General features: G+C 29.4%; 1 protein-coding gene across 3 annotated transcripts in view; it reads left to right on the top strand.

The window, feature by feature from the left end:
- The window catches only part of Acsl (Acyl-CoA synthetase long-chain), a 68,327-nt gene that overhangs the window by 14,597 nt on the left and 27,464 nt on the right, over positions 1–26,266 (top strand). Inside the window, exon 2 of one of the 3 annotated variants that reach the window (XM_067053295.1) lies at positions 7,150–7,220. The exons of 1 other annotated variant lie outside the window; for it this stretch is intronic. In XM_067053295.1, the coding sequence (XP_066909396.1) occupies positions 7,195–7,220 (26 nt within the window). In that variant the 5' untranslated portion in view covers positions 7,150–7,194. Of the gene's footprint in view, positions 1–7,149; positions 7,221–19,393; positions 19,548–26,266 lie in introns of those variants that run through there. One more of the 3 variants, XM_014426549.2, reaches the window with a different exon arrangement.

Raw genomic sequence — 26,266 nt, 5'->3', positions numbered from 1 at the left:
TAGAGTGCTACCAATGGGTAGTTTCTCTACACGCCTGTAACACTCCAATTTAACTTAGATCAGATTTACTAAATGTATTACAATGTACAGTTGTAAATAGCAATAAATAAATATTAAAAAAAAAAAAAAGTACAAAATCTTTGATCTTTGTCTCTCAACTTCTTTATCTTCCACGGACGTTTCGGCCCTCAGGTCATCATCAAGAGATACAATTGATTTGTCAAAGTTATTAACAGTTTTTTCTTCATATTTACAGCTAATTGCTCAAGTCAATTATAAATATTTATATTTTTATTACATCAATTAAAATTGTTTACAATTTTCTTACAGACACAATGAAACTATTACCACAAAGCCTATGATAATAGTCGACGTTTATAACTATTTAGTGGTCCAGTGCTCGCACTCCAATATAACCAACTAATTGAGTTTTCAACTTGTAAAGGCTCCAGGGCCATATTGGAAAACTTTTGCTTGATTGCGAGTCGTGATTTAATAACACGCCACTTTTCATAACAGATGTTAATAGTTAACAATTATTAAACAGTATGTATTATTCATTTATTTTTTAATATTTTAATCGATTATAGTCTTATTAATAATTGAATTTAAGGTGTAAAGTGTAGATCACACAATTTTCACTTACTAGCTTATTTGAATTTGAAATTAATCCTCACTAGTTTCAGAAAAACAAAAGTGTAGCTTTTTTTCATTAAAATCGACTGACTGAAAGTCTTATTTATATAATTGATGTTTTACATTTTTTTCAATTTTCTCTAAAACTAACAATTTCGATTAAACATTGAACTTTTGATTTAATGATATATCAGTTTACCATTCAATAGTCCATAATATTAGCTAGGTTTTTTGTCAGTGAGGTAGTAGGGCATGACAGTAATTTTAAAATAGCTTTCTCTTAAATACCTTTATTTATTTTTATTAAGTAATTACCCTTTCTTATTTTTATTAGTAATGAAAAATGGACAAACAGAAACCGTGAAAGGTTTATAATTAACTAATCTAGGTATATAATTATCTTTGAAATATATATAATTAACTCAAGGGGGAAAAAAATGTTTTCAGCTTAAAAACGCATTTTCGGAAATAACATTCGTAACATCGTATAATATCGTTGGAAAGCCAAATAAAGAAAAAATATATATTTTTAGAAGGTACTAGAGAATGACATATAACACTCTCAAGAAACGTCTGTTTCACCACGATTGTGGTGGGCGCATGCGCAGTGCATTTTCCCGTGTTACCTGTTTGACAGATGTTTTCATGTCACCATAGTTATTGAATATTTAGTTCTTTTTAGCAATTTGCAAGATGTATTATTGGATAAAATGATTCCAACAATTACCCATATTCATTCTGTGACAATTTAGCATTGAATAAATGGTAAAATAAAAGGAAGCTATCTATTAATCGTTTATTGTTAATATATAATGGGTAGGTTGTTTAATGGTAAAGTTCGCTATTTATTTGCAACAAAAGTATTACTGACGGTTTATGGTGTAGGATAATGGACTGCATCTACTGTTTTTTTATCAGAAGGCTCGCCACAGCCATTAGCTACTAGTCACAGCGTTTAGAATTCTACCTGCTACAGCTTCTATCATCTACAGCGTCAATATTTCTATGCTCTTCATACTCTTTAGACGGCCTTCAGGACATATTTTGTTTTATTAAAGAAGAGTCTCAATTTTCATTCATTTGGTTTTGTTTTCTTTTTTTTATCATCAATTTGTATAATTCTTTATTATTTCTCAGTTATAATATTTTAATTGCTTCATTTTACTAACATAGACTTTAATTTTATACATCTATTTTTTTTATCTACAATTTATGTAAATATATAAATATTTATAATTTAATCTTATATATTTTCTTTTTTTCAATTCATTCATTTTCTATTATTAACTACTATTCTAATACTATCACCGAAGGGGCAGAACCGGATTGTAAAGCGATTCAGAAATTGGAATCCGTTCGCAACACTGTAACCTCTCTGAATTGTTGGAACTGGAGTTAGTCAATCTGTAAACTGAAAGACTCATTTGAAAATTAGTTCGGGAAAGTTTTGTTACCGTGAATAATATCAGTTCTAAAACGAGTGATGATTGATTTCAGCCCAAAGTAGGCGGGACTATGTGATGTGCGCACTGTAACAGACTTTATTTCATCATTCCTTAACATTTTTTTTTTATTTGTAGTTTACATCGTGTGTAGGTAAACTAATGTTTCTCACCGAAATGAGATAATATGTATAATAGGAGTTCTAATTGTCTTGTTTTTTCCACAAATGGGCCCTGATTCGCGAGTAATCAGCCTCGATAACAGTGGTATAAGCGTCCACCTGTGGGATTATCGTGATGCGATTGTTTCCCGTATCATAGCCACGTCCTTCACGGTTCAGAGGCAGCCTGAGATTGTCGCTGTGCCGATACGGGCCATCGCAGTTATCGGTTAAAACTATATTTAACAGCTTGGTAATTAAGGATTCTCTGTTGAATAACACATTTCCGTGACAGTGCATGATTTCTAAAACTAACAATCGTTTCAATTCCGTTTTATTTCTCCCCCATTTGCTATATACGAGGTATTCGGTCATAAAACGTATTAACTGAAAAAGTGATAACTTTTTTTTAATTATAAAAGGATGGTCAGGGTTACGTTGCGGTCAAAAAAGAACAAATAGTTTTTAACTATTTAATGTCCGATGTTTCGCCCCACTTTGCAGGGTTGAAATATTTTTTTTTTTTGATAGATTTATTTATTGATAGATATTACAATCTGCCACACAGTTGTGGGCAATAGGTAATATTGATGAATGATCTCATACATACTAAAATAAAAAAAAATAAATAAATAAAAAACTCTCTTAAAATATATACAAACAAAAGAATAGACAAGATGAACATAATCAAACTATCTGTATGAAAATAAATAAATAAAATAATATATACAATATTTACACAATCGACCTGAGGATCCCTGAGCCCACTCTATCCCCCACGTGTGAGGGGTAGAGCAGAGCTCAAGAGATCCCAGCGCATCCCTCTCGCCGCATCACTGGTAATGAGCCAGTGGAGGCTGAGCAAGTGCGCTAAAGCCGCAATCACTCAACTTGAGTGGAGAATCTGACCATTGCCAGAACTCCAATTGTCCATTTTTATTTTAATAAGTCTCTTGGCCACTGCCGTTTCAACTTTCTAGGTGGACTGTAGGGATGGGTGGAACTTGATAAGGTTTGAACCAAAGGATTAGGATGGTTGGAAAGGTTTATATGGAATTTTGAGAATTTGGAGGGTTGAAATCTAAAATTTAAAACTTTAAATGGTTTTAACCTATCGCTTTGAAGAGCCCTTAACGTCGGACATTAAATAGTTAAAAAACTATTACCTACTAAGGATGGAGCCAATTACCCATTTAATAGTAACATTATTTAAAAAATCCATTAAATCAGCCTTTAATCATCCGTTGAAGACAAATATTTCAAATCACAATAAATATCAGATGCCATGTTTTACGACATAATGCCTCAAACAAGGAAATCTTTAAAGATTGATATGTATAAAGCTTAGGTTTGTAGGTTTATTCATATTCTTGCTAGATTTAATCATAAAATAAATAGCTTTCGTTTTGATAAAGCTGACAAAAGTATAGGATTTATTTTGTTTCTTAAAAGTGATCGATGAAGGTTGTTAAATACTTACGAACGATATTGACTTTTATCACGAGGAAAATATTTATTTTTTTTGTTGGATTCGAGTGATATTTTCATAGAACAAGTTTTTATTTCGTCTGTAGGTAGTTACATTTATATATTTTTCACTCACTGTTTACGAACTGCTTAGGCAAACGATAAAAAAAATATTAATAATAAACCAGTGTGATGCGATTATTTTCTTTATCTATTCGTTTTCTTTCTCCACCACTCGACGATGTTCACATAGCATTGATTACTATAAATGTTAATAGTTCATTGTTAGGTGGTAATTACTTTTTCGATATAAGTATATTAATACTGATTACAAAGTGTAATCAAGTATACAGATACTCAACAATTATGATTAATTTTATGATCGATTATATCAAACTTTTAAATGATTGAACAATTTGTTAATTGATTACATAATAATCGAAAATTGTGGTGAACTTGTAATCAATTATCTCTTGTATTTAATTATTTTAATTTATAATTCCGTTACTAAATCTTTTCGTATTCACTGTGTGTTTACAGACAGGGAGTCCCGGGAAAGTCCAGGAAATTTTAGCGTATATTTACTAATATAAAGTGAAGTTATTAAATAACTTGTATGCATCTTCATATCCGCCGATAAATCGTCCCGTCTTTTTGATTCATACAGTTTTTCAATTTATTTAAAAAAAAAAATGTAAATGTATTAGCTTTCCGGTTATGCATTGGTCTAAAATGAAGAAAATGGTATTTAAACTTTCAATTAATGAACTTTAGAAATAAAAACAATGAGTTGAGAAGGTTTCGCGCCTGACCCACGATTATCTTATGGCCCGCGATTCTTTACCTGCATGTCAGACTTGCGGAACGCGACTTACCGTTAAACACTTTTAACTGTATGCCGAGCTTACGACTCCCTCAAATCGTTGTATGAATTATCAGCAGACCTCCATTCAATTTTGCAGGATAACTGACAGATTGTGGATAAACCTTTTGAATTTCTGAGCACTCAAAACTTTACCATAAAATATAATCAAATTTGTCTACAAGTTCCTCTTTTTTTCAATAGTTATTATACATTTAAATTCGGAAATTAAGTCAGTAATGACTAAAAATAAATTCAGAAATTAAGGAAACACGAGTAATCAAAATTTCGGAAATTGAGGGAGTAATGACCATTGAGTGGTTGATGCCTTAAAATAAAGTTTAATTGAAGTTTTGATGAAAGCTGGTACTTTATTATGTAAAACTTACTTTTTCACTTTCTGAAGTAAAACATCGTTACCTATATTCTACAATTCAAGAAAAAACCGTTATGTGGGAGTAAATAGATTTCGTGACGGAGATGAAACGAAAGTGGTGAGGAAGGGAGCTACGGTGATTAATTCTTGCAGGAAAATTTTTATATTGTAATTTGAGATTAGAAGAATTGAGGAGTGAAACAATATCGGCAGTGCTGGTCCAATTGAATAAGCTCATCCCCGTATGTCATCCCAAAAGGGATGGTATGGTTTTATTGATATATAAAAATGTTCCTGGTACAATTGATTTAAGAAATGGCTAGATTATTCTAATTATTATTATGTTTTTTGTTTAAAAAAGCATTTTAAAGTAATTTTATAAAATATATAATTCAATTCAAAACTGTAGTAAACTGTAATATAACTAAATTATGAGTACGATCACTTTGATTTAATATTTTTTTAGTAGTTTTGAGTGATAAGTCGGTGTAGCGGCCAACATATGATTTTAGTATTGCATTATGTGAACAGATATACATTATTTATTATGTTAAAAAAAAGAGAACTTACTGTTATTGATAATTCCTTAGATACAATCATTTTGTGAACATACGACGGCCCAAGCGCCTCTTCTTTCTACTCTCAGTTGCTTGCATTCTGGTAAACTTGACGTTCTGCTTATCTCGTCATGGCGGGCGAAGGTACTCTTTTCAATCTTCTTTCACTAGGACAACAATCTACACACAGCGGGGGCCCGCTTTAATTTTGTAATAGATATAAACTTAGTGAAGTTTTTTTTTTTTTTAGTGTGTATGTTTTGTGATTTTTTTCAAAAACAAAAACACTCACAATATCCTTCACAGTTGGCCTAGCAAAGGTTCCTTTTTGAACCTCTACCCACCGTGCACATTCCTCATTCTTATACTTGAAGTTTTTCTTGAGAACAGATTACTTTTCATGTACTCTGCTTGAAATATTATGAGTATCAGTATTGTACATATTCTTTACTTTTATATTTTGAGTGCCAGTAGTCTTGTTAAGGCTATTCAGGACTCTTGTAAAACTCTAATTTAGCAAAGATATTCTCGTTCCGTGACATCCTTCCATGGCGATTTAACTATGCAATGATTTAGAACAGAGAATTGAGCTCACTTCTGTTTCAGCGCACGCAACACTGTGACAACAATTCGTTAATTATTCATACATCACACGTTTTTTCATCTCCGCCTGTCATCATGAATAAAATACAAGCAATGTATCTCTAACAAATTGATGCTAGTAGAGATTTTATTCATTCATTCAAGAAAAACTATACTTCATGGGCATTGTAAAGATTGCTTTGATATACTACACTACCAACATCCGTTAAGATATTTCCAAACTAGTTTTTAATAATCTTCTTCTCGTATTATCAAGCATACAGCTGACGTCTATTTTCTATTAGTAATTGAAGGGCTCATGCAAAAAAATATTTTAACTACGACATTAAACAAAATTATTTTTCAGAGTTATTTCAATCACAATAACTCAATGAGTTAACAATAAAAGCAGCTCTGCCATGCGATACGAATCGGATTCGTTCGTCTTCGGAAGCTACCGTGTATTTTTTACTACAATTTCTCTGCTTTTACTTAGAGAAGATGACATGTTTAGATTGAAAGAAAGTAACCTATTAAAAAGAGGACATAGTATCAAGAACGATGAGCAAGATTATGATGTAAAAATTTTGAAGATCCTGTTACAACATTGATTTAAGAATATCTGTAGAGAGCTAAGCCGTTAAAAGTTTCCATTGTATTTTCTTGTCAGAGCTATCAGTGTATAGTTGTGTTAGCTATTTGAAGATTATTTTTTTTATCGTTTCTAACCCAGATGAATTTTGAATTTATTTTCAAACTTTGAAAGAAGGATCTTCCTAATCTTTGAAGGAAGGACAATGTTTGTTTCCTTGGTTTCGGTTGTCCTTACGTACCGCTACTTCTGTATTCGGTTGGCTACGCAGTTATCCTGCCGAGATCTGCGGACCGTGCCAGATCGATCTCACTTGGAACAAATCCTTAGAACAGCCCGGAATCGAATGTGTCTCTTACCCATTGTTCAGATACGCCGCATCACGACTCTGGAGGTCTTTAGAATGAATTACTAGTTTTAATTTCTTTTAACTCGTTATTTTACTCTGGTTTAAATTTGATTGTATATTTTTAGTTCGGTGTCAAGATTTACTGAAGATAGAACTCAAAACCAAGACCCATGAAGAATGCTAACTCTGATCAAAGGTTAGTACAATTTTCTTTACGTATCGTCAGAAATTCCCCGTTAATATCTCTTCTCATTGACCTGCTTCTCTTTTTGATAACTGTTCCGTATACATTTTTACTTTCACTTTTGAGATCGAGAGAGAAAAGAAATAGAAGTTTTAAGGCCCTATGTTTTGAAACAGTGCGTGTGGTAAAAAACAATTACGAAACTAAGCTAATTACTATAAGCTATTATAATAGTAATTAATAATCAATTTAATTTTATGTTTGAAATTATTAGCCTACTTTCAATGTTAGTTGTAATAAAAATGGATAAATGTAAACTATGGAAGATTTTATTATTAACATAAGAGAAAAAAAAAATTCTTACGTCAAAAGCTAAGTTCCGAAAATATTAATATAATGAGTAGTAATATATTAATAAATAATAAATATCATATATAGTAATATAAATGTATAACATATCGTTTAAAAAAACTAAGGAATTTAGTAATACTTATATCATACATATAACGTCATAGAAGGTTATGAAGTGATAAAAAAACTTATAAATGTAAGATCTGTTATAGCAAGAACTAAGCAAATGTCAAACTGGTGAGCTAAGTGCACTATTCTTTTCCACCATTAGGATTAATGGTTTCGCGTTTCCATGGCCCTTATGACTACAGTCAGTTCTTACTTTCACTATCCAAGTAAGGGGGTAAGTGAAATGAGTGTAATGAACGTATTGGAACAAATTTTTAAACATCTGTCATCTCGTTTCAAAATGATTTAAAATATTGCAAAGGAACAATATAGTAAATTACTAGGTATAAAGATAAACAAAGAAAATAGAATAAAATAAAATAAACTATGTTGTATCACCTCTGAATCAGTTAATTCATATAAGGATTTAAAAAAAAAAATAGAAGTATTTTTTCATTAATCATCCCTTATTTTCCTGCTAGATATCAGAGGAGTTTGTTCCAATATAACTTACTTTATCGCAATAATTATTTAAATGAGCTGAGGATGCGCGACTATCGTACTAATTACGTAAATACATTGTTATCGTTTCACGTTGAACATTATTAATAATTTAAATTATTATCGATTTCGTAAAGGACACAATTCATTTAAACGGATATCGATCATTTTGTTACTCCGTGTTCACTTATCTTAAAGGGCACTCCGTTGGCCCCACGATATATTTAATCGATTAATCAAAAGAATTGCGGAATGATATATTATTTCTCTGTTGAAGCGCTGACGTATTTGTTTCCTAACATTGTTTTGTTATCAGGGATAGTTTTAACGAAATAGGTGCATCATTTGTAATTGCAAGCTCCAATATCTAACTCCCTTCCTGTCCTCTTGAAAAGATCAGTCATTACTAGGATGTTCTGTATGGAATATCACCACGCATATAATACTTTAGTTTATAAAAAATAAAGTACTTATAAGGTGAGTATATTTGTTTTTATTTTTTCAATTGTTAAATGCTGTATTTGTATAGATTATGAAGAAATAACTCCGTTGTTTGGAAATGTAATTGATCATTATTAATCAGAGATTTCCCTCTTCTCATGAAGTGGCACCTACTTCGTTTTTTAATCGGTATTTTCTAGCTAAAATTATATTTACGAATTATAACATTATAAAATACAAAATTATAAAATGTATGTGTTTCCCTGAGAAGTAGAATTCTTTCGAGGATATTAATTTAATTTTTTAATTTTAATTTATTTATTGATATTTACAACGGTATTAAAATATATACGACAAGTAATTTAGATGTTAATTATAAAATGACATGCTACAGATATGTGGATGATCTATCCATTGATAGAACTCTAAAATTAACATTTATAAATCAGAATTTTGATACGATTTAATTATTAACATATTTTAATGAACTAACTTACCAAAATTGTTATGTCAAAAAAGGCTTTGTGTATTTCAAGTTATGTTTCATTATCTATTCTAAGAACTATAATAATGTTTTTATGAATTAATTAGGGGGGAAACCTATTATTCTTACACGTCTTCAAAATAGGAGGGTATGAATTATTATCTAGTGTCGAGGTGTCGACTGCACTCCATTAACTTTTGTAATACGTATGCAAATTAATTGTTAATTATTTTTAGTTAATTTGTGTTTGATTCTTCTTCATGTTATTTCATTAAAAGTTAGTCACTCTATGATTTATGATATAATAAATAGAGGGTTTTATTTTATTTGTTTTTTTCTTATTTATTTATTTTTTTACATATTTTGTTATTCATTGTTGTTTAATTTTTCTTCTTCTCCAATTGATTATTTTCGGTATATATTATAATGTTTTATTATATACTTTTTATTTTTAAATAATTCCAATAAATCCCACCAAATCACATTAACCCTTCGTCGTAAACCCATGACCTCTTGCCCTACAGTATCTTTTAATAATACCCCACTTATTCCTGTCGAACAAATCCGTTACTTAGGACTATATCTCGACAAATGACTGGCATGGAATTCTCATACAAGACTGAAAAGACAGGAAACTGGTCGTCGATTTTGACTTACATTTACTAGACAAACGGTCTAAATTGCCAATCCATTACAAAAGACTGATCTACATGACTATTATAAGGCCTATCTGAACATACGGAGTTGAGCTTTGTGGCTCCACTAAACCATCAAATTCTTCCCGAATCCAATCCTTCCAGTCCAAAATCCCTCGTAAAATCCTTAATGGTTCTTATTTTGTCACAAATCAAGTCATCCATCAGGACCTCAATGTCCCATATGTTGCCGATTTGGCCGAAACCAGATACCATTCCTTCCATGATAAACTTCCCAATCACCCAAATCCACTTGTTTCTAACCTGGCTTCTCCTTCATTACCTAATAATCCTCCTAGGCGTCTGACAAGAAGATGGCCTCGAAATCTTCTCCTCTAGAAATGTTATTGGAGTTCTATCAATGGATAGATTCTCCTCATATTTGTATCATGTCACTATGTCACCTACAGCAAATTTACTTTTATATATTTTTATACAGTTGTAAATAACAATAAATAAATTATTAAAAAAAAAAATTAGATCTTGTGAATGATATACCTTTAAGAATTAAAATTTTATTATAAACTCTAAGGCACTAAGGCTCTTGTCGATGCTCATAATATTGTTCTGAAGGAACTAGTCCCGGAAGAAAAAAGAATATTATTATTATAAAATTGGAAGTTTAGTGTCCTACTACTTTAGATCTAGGGACCCTCCAGATTACCCATGGGGCCATTCAAATTATTTTCTGAACAACTTTGGGTTATAAACATTAAGCTAGTTAAAATTTATTTAATATTTGTAAATTAAAAAGAAAAAATTTCCGAGCCTTTACAAGAGTTACTTTTCTTGATTCATTTATCAATAATTAACTTATTATTATTATCATTAAGAATTAACTTATTTAATTCTTTCGTTGATTTTTTATTTACGAAATCATTAATTACTTTTTGAAAGTTTATTTGTGTCCGGAATTGATCACTACTGCTTGGTCTACTAGTAATACTATCGATCATTATAGTACAAGAGCCCAAGAGGAGAAAAAAAGGCAGCTATCTCACCCCAATTTTTGATTACTTTAATGAAAACTATGTATAATTACTAGTCAAAATTGATGAGTCTGCCAAGTATAGGTAGGGGGAATAAAAAATGGCGGCTGTTTCAAAGCGATAAAAAAACTAATGTTTCATTCAGAGCTCTATATCTTAAAAAGTAGGAACAACACAAGAAAACCTAAGAGAACGTCATTTAAAGAAGAGTAAATTTGCTAAACTATGAGCCCTAATAGAGTTATTTACGTTAAATAGTTGTCGAGATATAGCTTTTTAAAAGCAACATTTCATAAAAATGTTCTATGGGACATACTGAAAGATCAGTAGTTAGTGAATTTATTTTGAAAAATTTATATCTCAAAAACCATTTGACGTACAGATGTCTATTAGCACTCAAATAAAGCTAGTTTAATGAGCTATAAAGCAGTTTATGATGTTTATCTTCCTAGGAGTAATAGTTTACATGCAATTTACTAAAATAAATTGATTTATAGTTGTTTGAACAAATTTTCATTTACCAAATTTATATTCATATGTGAATATCATAAAAACTTCTACCCCTACGAAGATAAGTGTCATAAACTACTTTATCGTAAGTTAAATTTCCTTTGTTTTGAGTGTTGGCAGATATATGAGCGTCTTATGAATCTATAGATATATTTTTTTTTTAAGTAAGTGTAAAAAGGAATCACAATCCAAGACGAGTAATTTTATTCTTTAACTAACGGTTTTATGTAAGGATTTTATAGGGAATTGGGTAACACAGAGGTAAGGTGCTGATATGACTCAGAATCCGCGTTCGAATACGGCTGTGGTAGATAACTCTTTACTCTGCCACTGTAGCCTTGAGTCAACCCTGTGGGTTCTAGAACTCCTTAGTGTTCATTTAGCCTCATAAAGTGAGTACTCTGAATTAGAGAAAAATCTGGTGGTTGAGTGTGATCCTGAAAAAATAACTGTTCTAAAACAGTACTTCCTTACCAAGTACTGGTCCTCCGACTTTTCCTGGGCTGTAGCAGTTCACATTATAATAATAATAATAATAATTATTATTATTATTATTATTATGAGATAAAGATTTTATTGTTATTAAATATATAAAAATTTATTCAGTTTTCTTCTCTGCCACTATTCTTTTACCGTATCTGTCATTAACTTGCCCAGGTTGTGTACTTTTTTTTCTGTGTCAACAAATGATAAATCAGAACAAAATTAGGAACTGGAGATAAAAAAATCAAAATAATAATTTGCAAAACAAAGATGTTCTAGATTATTTGCTTTATCTTATCAACATCATGCGGTTACACATATCTCCTGCATGACAATCACTCTCCATGCCCTGTGTTCCAATATCTTTAAATAAATAATCTTTTTCGCAATCGTCCCGGTATCATGTAAACACCATGTAAGTTCAAAGATATGTGTCTTCGAATTCTGTAATATGCACCAATACAAATTTTAGCGTGACTGTTAACTGAAAAGCAGTATTTTTAATTGTAAAGAAAAATAGCTAATATTAGTGTGTCCTGCTTAGTACTAATAAATAAAAGTTTTTACATTTATTTTGTAAAACTTGTGCACGATTGTACAAAAATTAGTTTGAATGTGTTGAGAGTGGAAAGTGGAAGGAAGGGGTGTGCATGGTTACGCTTCAGGATTTTATTCTGACCCGCTTCAATATTTTGCTTCTACAAAATACGGGTACGTATAGAGAAATTCTTGACTGAGAAGTCCAATAGAATTATATTTATTTTTTTCCTGTGCAAAGTTATTTTACTAAAATGGTTATGGTACTCGTAGTCCATGGCCAATGGAATATTGTACCTCGAAAATCGATAAAATAAATTAATCAAGTTATCCAAAGTACATAGATGATTTATTTCATCTACAAGTTCGTATTTATTATTACTTATTAAATAAAAAAGTTTCTTTATATCGTTAGATCCAAAGACAAGAAAATTTTCTATGGATTATATTTTTTTAATTCCACAATAAAATCTATGTTATTTCCTTGATAAATTCAATAACGATAAAAAGTTTAATCTTATTAAAATAAATTTTAATTTTAAAAGTATGTATTGCCTTTATTAAAAAAATAAAATAAAAATACATATGAACCTATAACATTGTTATAATTTATAATACTGTATTATGATAGCCTTTAATATACTAAAATAAAATAATCCATCAACTTCTTAAAATATGCATTGGTTTCCTATTCACTTTTTTCCCTTCTGTCCATCTTTGTTTAATTAATTAATTCTGTTTAAACAAATATTTTTTTTATTTTGTTGTAATTCTAGAAAAAAAGTACACATTTATAAAGTGTATATTTAATTTAAATTAACTAAAGTATGATTGTTTGCCTAATGTTCCTACTTATTAAAAAACAAAAGTTAACATGATTGTTGTTAGGTGATTAATAATTAATTATTCTTGTTACAAAAACTACAAATAAGTTTTATTTTACTTATTTATGTTTTTCATTTTTAGCATTCATTATGTATATCTGGTATATCTCGTTATTAATCATTATATTTTATTATTCAATTAAATTTTACATCAAGGTTTTCCTAATAAATTACATTTAAACTAATTTTATGCTTAAGCGTATTTGTTACAACGGTACGAAATAGCTCTTTTGGATTATTGACGAAAAAAAATTGTTTTGTACTCCTTTTTTACCTATATTTCATTTACCTATATGTAATACGTAGGCATATACAATAAAGGAAAATAAAGTGATCGTACAAAATTTCGAATTTGTGTTTTCAAAATATACATTTTGAGGCCCCTTGAGTCCAAATAAAATTTCACAAAGTGGTCTATGTGAACAGCTTAGCTCAAAAATTAAAAAGCGTATGAAACTGAAATTATATAATCGAGGGAGGTATATGCCTGACATGTAACAAAAGGTTTTCCGCTAAAATCGACTGACCGTAAGTGCCACTTTATAGTATCATTTTTCACCCCTTTTTTCGATTTTATCCTGTACCGCTCCAACGATTTTAATCGTTATTTTAACTCGGTGACTCAATAAGAAATCAATCTATAATACCAGATAGGTCTTATCTTCATTGAAGTAATTATAACTTCCTTGTTTTTTAGAATTATATATATTTTATTTCAAAAATCCCAGTAATAGCATTGATTTCAAAACGAGCCCATTGATCTAATCTAAAATTAGGAATGTAAGTTAGTACGTGCAAGCTGTATGATGCGCCCAGAGCACCAAATTTAATAAAACAAAAAACATTTTACTTAATCTAGCAACAGAATTCTTTCATTGACTTATTTTGTAAGCCTTACGAACTTAAATGTTGCATGTTCTAAAAAAAGCTTCTTATCTTCTTGTTTTCTAATCTATATTTGGCTTACAACATCTGCTATTTTAGGTTTTCTGTTGTGGCCAGAGACCATCGTTTTGCCAATATCTTTGTAAAAAGAATTCTTTACTTAGACTTCAATGTTTTTTTTTTTTAATAATAATTATATGTTAACACGGGTTAATGTTTCAGTGACAGCAAATTATAAAAATTGTTGAAGTAGGAGAAGTTTGAGTGTTATGAATAAATTATCTTTATTCACTATCGTTACATAACATAACAATAAATTTATTATAATAATTTTATATATATAAAGTATTAAAAAATTATATGTGCATTTTATTATTCTTTAGATATTTTTTATTATCAGAGCTACATAAAATATTAAACTTCCTTATATTTCCTACCTTTAATTAAATATTAATGAGTTTAACATTCCTTATTATATATTTTTTAGGGGCTGTAGATTTACTAATATCTCAATTGAATATTTTTGAATTAATATTAAGCTATAAATGACACATTTATTATTCAAAATAAAGTGAGGAAATGACGAAAACAATTCGTCATTAGTTAGTTTTTATGAAACTTCAAGAAAAAGCGTCCAAGGTAAAGGAATCTCCTCTACACGTAGTTCGTCTTTTGTCTAATTGTACGTATTCCCAAGTGACTAAATTAAATCTTGTTGCTATTGCAAAACTTATATCGTCATTAGCGCACGTTTAAAATTTAAATTCTATATTCTCACGAAAAAAAAACAACAAACATTTGATTTCGCTCATTTGTTAGGATTAAAAGCTGAGCGTCACTAGAAACTGTAGATAGATTTTTTTTTTTTAAATTGAGTCAAAATTATTTAAATTTTATCTTGAAAATTGTCGTATATCTGATTGAATCTCCTATATTTATATATTTTATTTTTATTGAGGTGTAGATAGTTGACCGTAGATTAATGCTTGAAGAAGTTTGTCGGGGGGTGCGGTCAGCAAAGAACAACATAAATAAACAAAACCATTTTCCCTCCTTTGCGACACAACCCCTGATGAAGACCTGAAACTCAGGTCGAAACGTCGGCATAAAATAAATAAATATGGTTTTGTTTATTTATGTTGTTCTTTGCTGACCGCACCCCCCGACAAACTTCTTCAAAAAATTTTATTTTTATCTTCGTTTTAATAACTCAATTAATTTCTCATGAACATATTCTACTTGGAAAAAAACATCAAATACCATTTATTTATATATACATTTCCGTAATGTTTTCTACAATACTCAATTTTTTTTAACGGTTTCAAAGCATAGGATTTTCTCTCCAAATCAATTCCCATCGTTTCATCAAAAGTTCAACTTGACATTGTTATTCACAATACTATCAAATTCTTAAAAATGTTCAAGAAAAACTTTCTGTTTCTTTCATTTATTCTTTCAGTGCTTGTTATCAGAGATAACAATAACAGAGCTCGCTTCGGCTCTGCGTCTAATGTTTTTCTCCGTTCATGAGGGCAGGGACGAACATCGCCTTATAAATATCTAACTTTGTCCCTTGGGCCATTTTTTCTGTTTTCTCGTTTATGGAATAGTTTCATCGTAATAGATTGTTTTTAATGAAAACAAAAAATATCCCTCTCCCCTTTTCTGGTAATAGCTAGAATTTGAGGAAGTACGAAGGCCTAGGACTAACTTTTAAATGTTTTATATTTTTTCTTTGTTTACTATTGCGTTAAATTTGATAGCCAAATAAGTTTAGGCAATAAATCCGGAAGCTTATACCAAGGCCATATTAAAGAGGCATAAAATATTTTATTTTGGTCTTCGCCATAAACATTTCGTAAATTTATCAAACTTGATTTAGAGATAAAAAAAACCTTAGAACTTGTTTGAAAATATCAAATCCTAACTGATTTATTTACTGCATTCATCCAAAAATGTAATTGTATTAGCCCCGATGGATAAAACCCTGCCCATAGAATACATCTAAAAATAATTAAAAAAAAAAAAAATAGTTTCTACTCCACTTAATATACAAATGCATTTCTGGCGAGCTTAAACCGTTTACTAGTCAGCCAATTAATTTGCTAAAGAAACGAATAATTTTTGCCTTCTTAGACGGCAAAACAAATTTGACATTATTAAACAACGGTTGCTAAGCAGCTGCTTAATTCGGTAAGTAACGAATTACGAAAATTTCGGTTTTTCTTACTACTAAATCATAAAAAGTAAAGTTCAAAATGGTAAGATGATGAAAATACATTAAAACAAGAAAAACAGTTCAATTTTACTTTTTCTGCCTAGTATTATTCTATTACTTTTCTAAAGCTTTGCTTTTTAATTATTTTCAACATAGTTTGCGAAACCGGGATGGTTCCGATTTTTATTGATTTTAGAGTCTATTTTATTTATTTGAACTTTTAATCTTTTTAATTCAATAAAATTCAATTTAGGGAAATACACGTCATTTCAATTTGTGAATTACTTCCTGCACATGTTTTTATCCTTTTTCCCTTTTATAAATGATCATCACAAATTATTTCCAATTTATCCCAGCCCAGCATTATATAAAAAAATTGTCATTGTGCATATTTTTTTGCTTTGTACAACTATTGAACAATAAGGTTAACATTGTAACAAATCACGAAATTATTTTGATTTTTTTTTTTTGTTTTTCACCTGTAAATCATAAAATGTGAATTCTTACGAAAAAGTGGTGGCATTAATGATTTTATTGCATTAAATTCTACTTCAAATAAGTGCTATAACATTGGTTCAAGTGGTAAGGTCGTAATCCACCTGCTCCTGTTGTTATTTGGACTCCAATTGTCGGTCTGAAGTGCTGTGAAGTCTATAAGCTATGCTATTATAACTCATAATTAAACAAATCAAGAACATTGAATTCTGTTTCGAATGAGTAACATAAAGTAGTAAAATAATTTGGTCAAGTGGTATGGTCTTAAACCATGTTCTCTAGTTGCATGTGAACTTCTTGGCACTTAGAACCAGCTATTGGAGTCCAACGACCAAATATTATAAAAATGTTTATTCAACACAGACTTTAATGCTGTTAAATTTCTTATACCATAACTTCGGTAGGATACACGGTTCATGTTCTATTGGTGAAAAATTAAAACAAAGACCTAAAATTTCGTAATTCTTTACTTAATCTAACCAATTACTACCACCAACCGTTATGAACCGCCAGAGATGTGTTTCCGTGTTTGGTCTCGAATATATGTCTTGAGTTTTTAGTAAAATGTGAAAAAAATTTTTTTTTTTGTTTTCTGAGGTTTACGAGATACTGCATAACCAAATTAATATAATATTAATTAACTGTTAAATTTGTTTTACCGTAGAGCTATTTCGCTAGAATGCATCCTGCCTAGTTTAGTTGTAGGTGACAAAAAAAAATGAATGCACGTCTGTATAAAGTGTGGTAGAAACTAATTTTTAAAATTATTTGCAGATATATGTTTTATGGACTGGATTTTATTCAGTACTTTGAAGTTTATTTTCGTGTAACACGTGATATGTTTTTTGAAAAAGGTTCTCATAATATTTTGAGTACTTTGTTGACGCTCAAATTATATTTGAATGAAATGAATGCTCTGTGATTTTTGATGTGAGTTATTAAATTCGATAATTTTGTGTATGACCTTGTTTTTTATCAATAAGTAATCTTCTTTGAACGAGCAGGCATTTCCGTTTTTTTTTGCTCTATGAAATCTCTGTGCTAAGTTATATTGATGTTCCCTTCAATGTCTAGGCAACGGTTTATGAGTTTATTATAACTTTTTTTTTTGTATCTTTGGCATTGACTGAATTTGCTCTTTCATTCTGTTTGTTGTTTATTAGCCCCTTCATAACGGCAAACATGCCGTCCATTTTCTTAAAAATATTTTTCTGATTTTCATTGTATGAACAATGAACTCTTCTAAAACTTGGTGGTTGAAGTTGTATAATATCCGATCAAAAAATGTTTATATCGTTAAGTCCAATGTTTGAAAAATATAGTTCTATTTGATTAGTTTTTTATGTACTCTATTGGATGTCACGTTGATAAAAACGAAAAACGATCGTAAACATTTAATTAAAAATTTGGGAACTGGAAATATAAGCCATATAAACTATTTTTTTTGTTAACATAACCTAACTTGATCCACTTTTAAATTTTATTGTGGTATGTAAATAAATTTGATACTTTTGGTTTGATCCATATAGGATATCATAAAAGAACAACAAATTTCTTCATTTCTTTATAATGCGAGTCTTATCCTAACTTCTCCCACAAATTGTCATAAAATACAGTACCATTTATGCTTTTAATGTTTAAAATATATATATATATATATTCTCAAATGTATGTTCTTCATCCCAAAATATATCCTTGTTGTTTTTCATCACAAATCAATTTAAGTCGATAGGATTTTCCATAGTGATGTTCAAGATGAGAAAAATAATGTTAAAATGCTGACGACCAAGGTGACGGTTTATAGTTTTTACACAAGATCATTATTATTATGTTATTTACTAACATTTATGAACATGAAGTTACCAATAAAAGACGACCTAATTATTAGTAATTTAAATTTATAATTCCTTAGAAATGTATGTGTATGTTCATTAGACTTGTAGTGTTGGATATCATGAAGTCTACCAAGCGCAATTTTATTTGTAATAAGTATTTCTATAATAATTATTTAACACAATTTTTTTTAATGTTATTTTTCTATTTAAAATTGATCAAATTTATGATTTTGTAGTTTTTATTAAGGTGACTCCAGTACTTTACAAGGTTTCTGATCTCATATATGATTCCACTGTTCCAAAATCTTTAATTCTCCCACACCTCCAAGTGGTTTGTCTTTTATTTTAAATATTGTTATTCGAAGCCTTCGTGTTATTCAAGGGCCATATTGAAAGTTATTTTGCAATTCTTAATGTTTTTATTATAGTTGGAAATGATTGGAATAAAATTGACGAAAAAAAACCTAAAATGAAAGTTTACCATTTTTAGTAATTGGATTTAATTTTTTTTAATATACTGTATGTTTATGAAAGACTAACGTATGCATCCTTTGATCAGAGATCACTTGTTTATCTGGACCATTGTACCAAGAGTGTTATAAAGTCCAACCGCATTTGATACCGCCTCCTCTTGATTCATCACGGTATCTGTGGAATTGCACTCCCATTGTCGTCACTGGAGTTCCTTGACGTAGCTAATTGTTGTGGAACTATCTCCGTACCCGAAGCGGAAGAATTTTTTAAAAATAAATGAGAGCGTTACGATAGGTGCTGACCGCTGACACCAGTTTGATACACGCATTCTCACGTGATCCACTGGGAGATATAGCCGCTCGCGGTGGGGGTTCGCTTCAGTCAGCTTCCTGCAGCTCTGGCCGAACCTTGAGGGTCAGTCGAGTCTTCTTTCCACAAACGTAACTGTCGTAAGTTTACATTTTAGGGTTTTTAGAATATTTATCTATAATATAAACTATAATTTCTCAAATATTCTGTAACTTTTATAAAAATTAAAAATGATTATAATGTTGCATATAATGATTTTAATAATTTTGTTTTATTTATATGAATCTTTGAAAAATATTGTTACTCTATGACAGAATGTTTTAAATATATGAATATTTGTTTACTCAAAAAATAAAATTTTTAATAGTAGAAATATATTTAACATCACTTTATATTAATTCACGAAGATATTCAAGTCGAAAAAACAAACTAAATTAAAGTTGAAATAATTAGTCTTAGTTAATTGAAATAATTTTTAAGTAATAAGAAATAAATTTAAAAGTTTTTTTCTATCTGTTTCAAAATAAAAGTTTGTGTAACGAAAAGTACTCTGTAATACAAAAAATAAATTAATTTAGAAATAATAAGACTTAAAAAATTAAAGTCGTTATTAAGTACTAAGAAATAAATCTAAGAAATATTTTAGATCCCAATAATTATGTGGTAACTTTTAAAACTTGTTGCAAATGTAAAATAAATTTTTAATGGAACAAAAAACTGTTCGAAAAATATATCCTTAATCTGTGAGACCTGTTTTTGGCTTATTGATATATTAACTGATCGAATCTACCTCGCTTATCCATATTTCTTTAAAGTAAAAATATATTTATGTAATAATTCATGTTTAGGCCCATTTGCTGTACCCTCCTCCCGCCACTGTACCAGTACAAAATTATCAAACATTAGTGTACTTTTAAGAAAAGACTTGATTACTATTTTTATTTATACCTAAAAGCACTTTAAAAACTGTTTTGAAAAATCGTAATACTTTGTGTCTGCATGATTTTTTCAAATATCACTAATTTTCTGCAAAACGAACTGGATTGAAATAAGGTAAATTTATTAACAATATTCTATTCCTAACAAATATTAACAAAACTTTAAGGAACTAGCTACATGAATAACATTTAAGGATACATACATAGTGGGCATACAATTCAACTTATACATTTCCACTTAAAAATTGAGAAATTCTTATTACTAATAAATTTGTATCAGAACAATTTTATTTTATTTTTTATTATATCCTTAATAGAGAAAGCAGAATAAATTGCGAATTGGATTTTTTTTTTGGGGAGGGGGTCATAAGTTCATAAAAATTTGTTTCTTAAATCCTAATAAACGGTCAGCTTAAAAAAAAAAAATATTAACTTGTTTTGGATTCACTAACTTTTTATATTTCAGGATTGGTGATAAGCCTTGTGTGTTTTATCAAAAACGTAAGATTGATTGTCATCTTAGATTGAACGTTTAATTCCAGATATATTACGTCCTTTCCATATTTTAATAGTATAACTACGTTATTTTAATTTGCTCACTACACATAATTCTTAACCGACAAGTTCATTCAGAGATCAAAAAATTTAATATCTAAAAAAAATAAATGATACATTCCGAAAATTTCAAAATGGTAAGTGATGAAAATTTAATATAAATAAGAAAAACAATTCAATTTTACTTTTTCTGTCTTGTAAAAGTACTCTATTCTGCGCCAAACCTTTCTTTTTTTTATTACTTTCAACTTTCTGATTTTTAATGGCTTTCGAGCCTACTTTTCATTCAAACTATTAACCTTTTTATTTCAATTTATAATTATTTTTAAAGAAATCCACTTCATTTCAACTTATGAGATACTTCCTGCACGTTTTTATTCGTTTTTCTTTTATAAAGATCGTTCCAGAATATATTAACTTACCTCAGCTCGGTTTTATTTCAGGGACTTGCTATTAGTAGCTGTAAAACTTGGCCATTGTGCATTTTTTTTTAGATAGGTGTTAACATAAGTGAACTAAAACATAACATTTGATATCAGTCTCTAATAAATCATGTTATATTAAATTAATTCGTCTAGTTTTTCTGTGGTTGATATCATGCAATTATTAATATTACTAATTATTGTAATTTTAATAGCAAGTGGATTTTTTTAAATTAGTGGTATTTCTGACATGTTGATGTTTATAAATCATATTTGTAATCTCTATCAACTTATTATTGATAAATACTTTATTGATGGTAGATGAATAAAGATTGGTCTAATTGAACTAAAGATTCTTCTGATATATCTACAAAAGGGAAGTTATCTTTGATGCAGGTCAATTCAGTTACATACGGGTCAGTTTTACCCTCACAAGATATCCCGTTCGAACTGGTAGTAAGTTGTTTTTATTTCAAAACGTATTCAACGTCCATATTATCTATGGTCATTAAAGGTTATCTAATTAATTACTGTCCATTATAAGATATAATTTTTAATTTTTATTTTATCTATTGGAATCAAAATCCTGACTCTTCATTGTTCCCTATTGTCGCCAGGCCATTTACTGATTTTCAATTAGCTCCTAACAAGTACACATTCATAACATTTGATGAAAATATAAAATTACTCCATTATTCTAAATAAATGTCTTATGCTAATTTTATGAGATAATAATTTTTTTTCACTATTGTTTGCAGGTTATTACAACATTATTCCTGAATATTTTTCTTAATTCTTCTTAGCAATAATTTTTCTTTCATGACCATTGAGCTTATGTCAGATTTTTTTTGTTAGCAAAAATTAGCTTTGGAAAACAGATACGTTTCTACCTACTCCACTTCAACCTTAGTTTCTATTTTATAATAATTATATCGTTTTATTAAACTGTTTTAGAAGTAATTCCTCTTCGCGAATCGTTATCAAATTATCACCTTTTTCCTCTTTAGTCGTGGGTTCTTCGAGACTCCTTTATAAGTTGCCATACTTGCCTCTTCTATCCAACTGCCTCCCTTAGACCACCTACTACAATAGGAGTATCCTCTGTATCTCCTATAGAAGTTGGACAAAGAGCCTTTCGATCTACTCTTGACATTATCCTTTGGTCAGTTGGCGACACAATGTCATTTCTTCACTTTTTCTGAGTAGCTATTATTCCGAAGATGTTGAAATTTATTTTTTTTTTTCTGTTTTCTCCTCTAATATTCTGACACCTCAAGAGAACTCAACAGGGGTTTTCAAGGTATAGGGTGTTTTTTTAAGCCCGATAGAACTTGAAATTGTAAAAAATAACACAAAAAATTAAATTGTAATCAAAATTTTTTTTTATTCGAAAGATCAATACGTGACATTAACATTTGAAAATGATTTCGGGCATATGGGCACCGCGGCTGTTCTTGACGAAGCGCATTCTGGACGTCCAATTTTGGGCCACTTTTTCGAGCACTGCTGGCCGTATGTCACGAATAACACGAACAATGCTGGCCTCCAAGGCGTCAATTGTTGCTGGTTTATCAGCATAAACCAGTGACTTCACGTAGCCCCACAGGAAATAATCGAGAGGTGTCAAATCGCACGACCATATGCGGCAATTTTGCTTATTAACAAACCCGTTAAGCCAAAAATGCGCCTCATCGCTGAACACAATTTTACAGAATACGCTTCGTCAAGAACAGCCGCGGTGCCCATATGCCCGAAATCAATTTCAAATGTTAATGTCACGTATTGATCTTTCGAATAAAAAAAAAATTTTGATTACAATTTAATTTTTTGTGTTATTTTTTACAATTTCAAGTTCTATCGGGCTTAAAAAAAGACCCTATATTAGCAAGCTTTGCTTTTTCTGTTTTTGGTGCAACATTGGGTTTCCATGAGTATCCAGCCTAGCCAAATCCCTTATGTCTTTTCCCCAACAAACATCCAGGGCAAACCATGATTACTTACTATTTACTGAAACCCAGCAACAATGCTATCTCGTTTCCTGACATTTATGTGGCTTAATATCCATGGACAGTTGTTTCTGTCATTTGTCGTGCCTGGATGTCATTACATTCTAGATTATTTTCAAGGCTAGATATAGTTTTGTTTGTATACACTGCTATATTGTTATTTACCGGCTCCGAATAATGAATCTATCACTATATTTATAACGTTCATAAAAAAATAAAAAAGTCATATTAAAATCATCAATTTGATAACTATTTAAACCTGCACTTAAGTTCCAAATTTATTAATTTTTTTACATCTGCCAGAATTGTTTTCCCTCCAAATTCGAGTGCTCATGTATATATTCTATCTTTAATTTTTTTTAAATATATAAATGGACTTACCGAGTTCGGGCCGACTACAGAGTGATTTGCAGAAATGACAACCGAAGATTTGTTTGCTTTTATGATTCTTTGTAAGGCCGTTACATTGGCAAGTTGTGGAGTTGTGGTTTTTACGTGATTCTTCCTTCTCGAGACGCTTTCTGCATTCCTCCTCATCATTTTTAGTAGCCATATTTTAAATTATTTACCACTAGCTGTAAGTTATCTTTTATGCTACGGCAATAATTTGTTTTTAGTAAAATGCTGTGAATAAACATAATACATTGAAATAATTAGCTTTCATCACCACCATTTTAGTCAGAAATAGTTTTCATTTATCCCTGACAATAGGATTGTTTTCTGTTTCTTTTAATCTAGCGATTATAATGTTAATTTCTGATTTATTTCATTATTCACTGGTGTTCCAAGGTAATTCATCATTTTAATTTAAATAGATTCTTATGCCTTCTTAACCAATTATCAATCAAAATATATCAAAGGATTATGAAATTAATAGGGGAAAAAATACTCAGTATCATCCAGAAGCATAACAACCAATTAGCAAAACCAAATCTCCCTTAACATAACATTAAAAAAAAATAAATAAATAAAACTTCCTTAACATAGTATTAAAAAATATATATTAGTCTATACTAAATATTGACTTTTAAGTCTTGGCAGTCTTAAGGCTTAAAAGCCATTTGTGCCTATAAAAAAAGCAGAATCGTTTTATTGGAAAGACGAAAAAATTTGAGCTGAATATTGTTCGTAAAAATCATGACTTTGATGTTCAAACCAAACACTGATTTGATTGAATTGATAATTATGTTTAATTTAACAAAAGATAAATTTGACATTCTGAGAATTCTGTTTTCCGTAATACGTGAGAATTTTCCTCTCCGGACTATTATTGCCCCAACATTTTCTTTCGTTTCCTGAAAACTTCATTGTTTGTTTCTTCCTTCACCTATTTTCTTCCTTCCTGGTCAGTGCTATCTGTAGTATAATGCTTGCATGTTTTATAATTTTTGAGTTCCCTTATTTAGATTTAATTCAATTTCCTTTCGACTTATCCTTTGAAAAAAATATAAAAAAATTACTCGATTTATTATTCATTACTGGAAAGATTTACATTATATATGAATATATAAAATTTGCCTCAAAGTAAATTAAATTATTACTTGTGAAGCGAGTTATTATTAATTTTGTTTTTATAAAAATACACAATAGACGGTTGAAATAATATTTGACTTCAGTCAAAATAAATTGCCTCCCCCCTCGTTTCGGAATTAATAACCTGACATTTTTATTTTTACTTATGTATTTAGTAAATCTATATTATGAAATAGATTTCTATCTAACCACTTTTAAAATAAAGTTTATAACAAACACCTCGTAGTTAATCTATAGCGGTCATGAAAATCATTTTTCATCATTAATTCTAAGTTCCATAGTATTTCCAATATCTTCAACCGTCATCGATTTTTCAAATTTTGTTTTTTCCTAACAATAGCTTATTTTTATCCATGTAAAACCAGTTTATTAGGTTTAAATGTTCATATTTAACCCTTAAATTCATTTTGTATACTTTTGTCTATTTATTTAATGAGTGTCATAAACATACATATGTAGCTGACCAGCTAAGTAAAAATTAATTTTTGAGAAGAATTTTTTTTTATTGATGTTTAAACAAATCACGTCAGACTCATTGAATTGAATATACATTTCAATCATGGTACTAATGTGTTATAAATATCGAGATAAGTTTAATCTCCAATTTCCTGATTTTTAGCCTTTACTTATAATATGCTATGATTTACCGACAAAACAATTTTGTTTATTTACTTAGCCTACTAGTAACCTAGGGATATTCCTTCTAATTACATCTTCTCAAGAACATGTCGAACAAAGTTATTAATATGAAGATTACTATGATTAAAATTGTTTACCTTATCCGAACGTCTGAAGGTTGATAAAAAAAAATTGGACAATCGACCTTAGATCTAATTATGTTTTCTATGTATAGTTTTCACGTTTTTTTTTTTTTTTTGTTTTTTTTTAAGCTGGTTATAAAGTAATTATTAGTATAACTGCCTAGAACAATGAGGTAAAAAAATATAGGATTTAGTAAAAAGTTAGATGTATTAATAGAAAACCTTAGGCGATTGTACTATCGGTCATATCATTCGTTTTATTAGGAGCATGACCTTGCACACAGACAAAAAAAAATTATCCCTTTCTTCATCAGCAATTAATTATAAAATAATATAACTTTTTCCACAAGTTTTTTATTTTGGTGTACTTCGTTTGTTAAAAATTTCCACCTTTATTTTCTTTTCAATATGCAAGTTTAGTACAAGTTTCAAAGTGAAATGTTCAGTACTAATGTTGTTTTTATTAGTTTTTATAAAGAATCACTAATTTTTATTATTTATGTTTTTAATGCCGTTGACACATTTATAATAGATTTAAAATAAATCATATATAATTTTTTTTCATACGTATTCAAAGCTTGTATTTTACTGTACTCCATATTGAATTGAATTTTTTCTTCCGTTAAATTGAAAAACCCAGTTAA

Source organism: Halyomorpha halys, unplaced genomic scaffold (assembly GCF_000696795.3).
Source record: "Halyomorpha halys isolate HHAL.00 unplaced genomic scaffold, Hhal_1.1 Scaffold584.1, whole genome shotgun sequence".
Taxonomy (NCBI): domain Eukaryota; kingdom Metazoa; phylum Arthropoda; class Insecta; order Hemiptera; family Pentatomidae; genus Halyomorpha; species Halyomorpha halys.
This window is presented reverse-complemented; position numbering and strand designations above follow the sequence as displayed.